This window comes from Oryza sativa, chromosome 5, assembly GCF_034140825.1.
Source record: "Oryza sativa Japonica Group chromosome 5, ASM3414082v1".
Classification (NCBI taxonomy): domain Eukaryota; kingdom Viridiplantae; phylum Streptophyta; class Magnoliopsida; order Poales; family Poaceae; genus Oryza; species Oryza sativa.
This window is the reverse complement of record NC_089039.1, coordinates 16,644,192-16,648,587: the sequence shown is the minus strand read 5'-3', so window position 1 is coordinate 16,648,587 and position 4,396 is coordinate 16,644,192. Positions and strand designations below refer to the sequence as shown.

General features: G+C 42.8%; 1 protein-coding gene across 1 annotated transcript; it reads right to left on the bottom strand.

The window, feature by feature from the left end:
- Window positions 1-651: 651 nt before the first annotated feature.
- On the bottom strand, window positions 652-4,095 carry LOC4338500 (ERBB-3 BINDING PROTEIN 1). Its single transcript, XM_015785210.3, has 10 exons — window positions 4,006-4,095; window positions 3,793-3,889; window positions 2,742-2,826; window positions 2,481-2,630; window positions 2,251-2,404; window positions 1,779-1,994; window positions 1,561-1,697; window positions 1,394-1,485; window positions 998-1,180; window positions 652-891 (listed from the first exon to the last, which is right to left on the bottom strand). The coding sequence occupies exons 2-10, from the start codon at window positions 3,887-3,889 to the stop codon at window positions 824-826; spliced, it is 1,182 nt and encodes a 393-aa protein (XP_015640696.1). The 5' UTR covers window positions 4,006-4,095; the 3' UTR covers window positions 652-823.
- Window positions 4,096-4,396: the final 301 nt, after the last annotated feature.

Genomic DNA, 4,396 nt, shown 5'->3' with positions numbered 1-4,396 from the left:
AGATTGTATTCTAGTGGGGAAGAAAGATTAACATGTGAAATAGATTCTGTTTAGTTATCTACCAGCATAAGGACGATGTTTAGTTATCCACCAGCATAAGGACGACCATTGGTAGCGGTTCCTAAACGGTTACTGATGACTTATTAGCCGTTTAGGGAAGTCCCTCCCTTCGTCGAATACATGCAAGAAATGAATGGCAAAGCCTCTTGTTCCAAAAGAAAAGATGAACATAGAATTGGTATGTATGGTTGTCTGAGCTACTGACGTTCTTCAATCCAAAAGAAAAGATGATGAAAGAATTATGCCCGTCTCAACTAGATCAACGGACTCCTCGTCAGTCCTAAAGAGAAAATTAAACAATTACCTATGCAATATCTAAAAAATTGCACTTAACACTTTTCAACTAAGTGATTTTTTCCGACAGCGTCTTGACAAGTGACAACTCGTGTGAATTCATAAACAAAATAACGCAAATACTGAAATAGATAAAGCACCTATCATTTGCATCGAATACCATTAGCAATTACTTCATCACATTATTTGAAGCTGCAGCCACCTCTATGTACCAAAATACCGGACATCGCACCATACCTCGACAGTAGATTTAACTCATAGTTAGGCAGCACAGAAGGCCAACAATCACACACATCATAGGTAATCATCATTTTGTGCTTTCATGTGACAATGAGTGTGCAGCAGGACGGATCATTTCCCAGGAAGTTTGAAAAAGTACTCGATTTTCCACAACTGAATGTGATATAATAGCATCAGATGCAGTGGAGCAAGTACAAAACTAACGGAAGCAATTCAAAAGAACAATCAGTTATTCTTTGTTTGCATCATTTGAACCCTCCTCCATAGGCACTGCTTCTGCTGCATCTCCTTTCTTACCTGTAGATGACAAAATGGTAGTTAGGTGAGTTGAAGGTTCCATCCAGGTGAGGCAACTTAAATACAAAAAAACCAGTAAAATTGTGTTACAAAGAACAGGACAAACCTTTCTTCTTTTTTGCACCACTTTTCTTCTTTGTTTTTGTCCCCAAAGCAAGCCATGCCTTGATCTCAGCGTTGTCTTCAATGGATTTAGTGGGCTGCAACTCCTGAAGTGAATGCGATGTTACCCTCTGTGAACCAGATGGCAGCAGAAGCACAGTAAACTTGATGTGTGCAACAAGGTCGCCTGCACAAACAACCAACTATTAATACAACCACTAGAAACGAGAAATATGGCATGTAGCAGTAATCAACAGAAGCGGTTTGTACAAATAAACACAAATAATCTCAAAAGGAGGATACAGATTTGTACTCGCCCCAAGGCTTATCTCATAAAAACAAGGCAGAACAATTGCCAAAATTCTACAGTATTCAACACCTAGAGCGATGATATGTGTACCTGGCTTCTCGTGAAGGACAGGGTACGGCTGCAATAATTCATGATTCATGCATTCCACCAAACCTAAGCGTGCACGCTTCTCTTCCAATGCCCTGTGACAATTCAAAATGCATGTTACAATATAGTAAACAAAAAGGTGCGTCTGAAGTAAGCGTTATTGTAGCAACCTAGCAGTGAAGGGCATGATAGGAAACTTCTGGCTTATCTCACTGAAAATGAACCTAGATGCTTTCATCTTCAAGTGATAATTCTTGTCTACAGCTCTCTTGTAGATGGTGGTCTGCTTCTCATCCAATAACTTGGGCTGTGCGTCGTAATTAAAAAAAAATGTAAAAAAAAAAAGCAAACAGAAGACAATCCTTCAAATAAAAGCAGCTATTCTCACCTTCCCTTCTCCAGTGCTGGTGACAATATCAATTGCATACACTTCATTTTCCTCAAATTCAGCATCATCCACCTTCGTATCAGCATTGGACACACTAAGTACAACTTTGTTACCGTCAATGACAAACTGTTTCAGCTGATGGCTGAGAACTCCTTCCACAATTTTGCAGTCATAAGCAGCAGCAACTTTCTGAATCGCTTCGGTGACATCCTTGTTCTGCAAAAGAAAAATTGTTACTGGCAAGATCAGCATTCTAATACAAACCAAAGGCATGCAACTGAATTAATTCATTGCAGAGAAGACATACAGGTTAGCTCACTACCAAACAGTTTTTGTGTGTCTAGCAAAACATAATAGCATAGTAAGAGAAACAAGCACAACATTTGTGTGCACAGTTGACCTAGACACTAAATGTGAACAGCATAAATTGCAAAAAGAGAGCAAGTAAATAAAGCAACGCTTTTCAATGCACCTTCTTCCCAGGTCTAACAAGCCTCAGAGCAACTTCTGCCGCTGTGTTGGCAGCAGCAAGAACATCTGCTGCTTTCCCAGTGACTGCTCCATCATGGATAACATGTGTATGAGCCACCACGGCAATAAAACCATCAATATGACATCCCATATCACTGTCAAATGAAAATAGAATCATTAAGGCTCAAAGTAGACTAAGAACAAGTTGAAAAGGTCAGAACAGCACAATACATTTTGACCATATCATTTTCCTCCAGGACTGCCTCATCAGTGGCTAGCGGAGAGAAATGGCAGACTGTGTTGTTCACAGATACACATGTTGGAAAAGCAACACCTCTTTCAATCTTCCTCTTCACATTCTTGTAGATGTTGCCAGTTTGCCTGATATCAATAAAGAAAAAAAATAAGTAATCAGTAAAACGAGAGAGAGAGAGAGAGAGAGAGAGAGAGAGAGAGAGAGAGAGAGCATTAAGACAAAGTTAGATGCATTACTCTCTTATGTAAGAATCGCCCTTCTCACAGATGTCAACAATCTTGGCTTTCGGCTTGCACAAAGACACTACCAACTTAAGAGCATCTGTTCACCAATAAAAATCAATTTAGCACTACAATTCTAGTATCACCATAGAAGACAACATATTTGGCATTCAGGCACAATCGCAGAACAAAATGATATTGGCACTGTGCCAGCATAATTGAATGGACAAAGGAAAGAAGGGAACTATCTTAACACATATTACTCACAACTCCTCTCTACTTGTGATATCTGAAACTTATATTGAGTTGATACTACCTAACTACGAACATCACATATCAGACTTGCAAACTGGGCAAAAACAAATATCTTAGCAAAAAACAACCTTTTTGGCTCAACTAAATAGCTAAAGACGGCTACGCTAACAAAACAAAACAAAGCCTGTGGCAAATCTACCCTGGATAACAGAGCACCATTTTCCCCTCAACAAAACATAGAATAATCACCTCATACATGTAAGAGCAACAATAGCGGAGTGAGGGACGGGAGAACGTAGAGGAGGAACTAGTGATTCTGACAACACCAGACATCAGAACACAAGGCTAAACACAAATGCACATCCCTGTGCAATCCAGTGAGTGGCTCTGTGGCTATGCACATGATTTCTCGACAGGCAGAGACTCAGACATAATATTGCACTCATTGAATAGAAAGCCAGTGACAATACAGAAGAAGAGCATGCTACTAACCTAGAAAGAAAGCATATTACTCTTCAACGAAGCTGCTAAAACTAACACTAGAATCCAAACCGTGTAAATCGTCTACATCACAGAAATTCTTCCCTTACCAAAACATAGTCCATAAATAAAACAGCTAAACTCCCGTAGCTAATCTTTCCCAAGCTAATCTTTCCCAAGTAAGACAAGGTAACGCTAACAACACAGAGCATAAACTTCCCTAGCGTGCTTACGGATAACAAAACCACCGCCATTACCCAGCAAAAAGCAGACAATAATGAACTCGAGCACGACAGTAATAGCAAAGGTAAAATCGAGAGGCGTTTATTACTGTTGATGATATCGGCGGCGTCCTTGTACTTGGTGACGACGTCGGAGGAGGAGAGGTCGAGCTCCTTCTCCTCTCTGACCTCATCGTCCGACGACATCTGCAAAACGAGAGCGCCAAAAACCGGAAAAAAATCAGAGAACGCGAAGGGAAACGCACGAGACGGCCCGAATCGAAGGCGAGAACGCGAGGAGGAGGAGACGCGCGAATCCTCACCGCTTCGATCCGAACAGGCGACCGGAGGCTGGACGTGGCGGTGGCGGTGGCGGTGGCGGCGGCGGCGGAGGAAGGGGAGGTCGTAGTAGGGTTAGGGTTTGGAGGGGGTTTGGGGGGGATTAGAATTGAAGCGAGGGGGAGTGAGGTTGTGAGGCGGCGGCGGGGGTGGCTTCTGTACTTGGCTAGGGCTTCGAAGTGCGCGGGGGATCACGTGACACTGACAGGTGGGTCCATGCTGAGACGCTTGGATGACGAGCGGGGCCCTCCTCTTGCCCGGCAACCGTGGGTGGGCCACGGGAGAAAAGCTTTGGCGCGGCCCGGGCGAGCCACGTGAACGGGTATTGCGGAAGCTGCCGGAGTTCGCTGTGATCCGTCCGATGAGACGATTGGT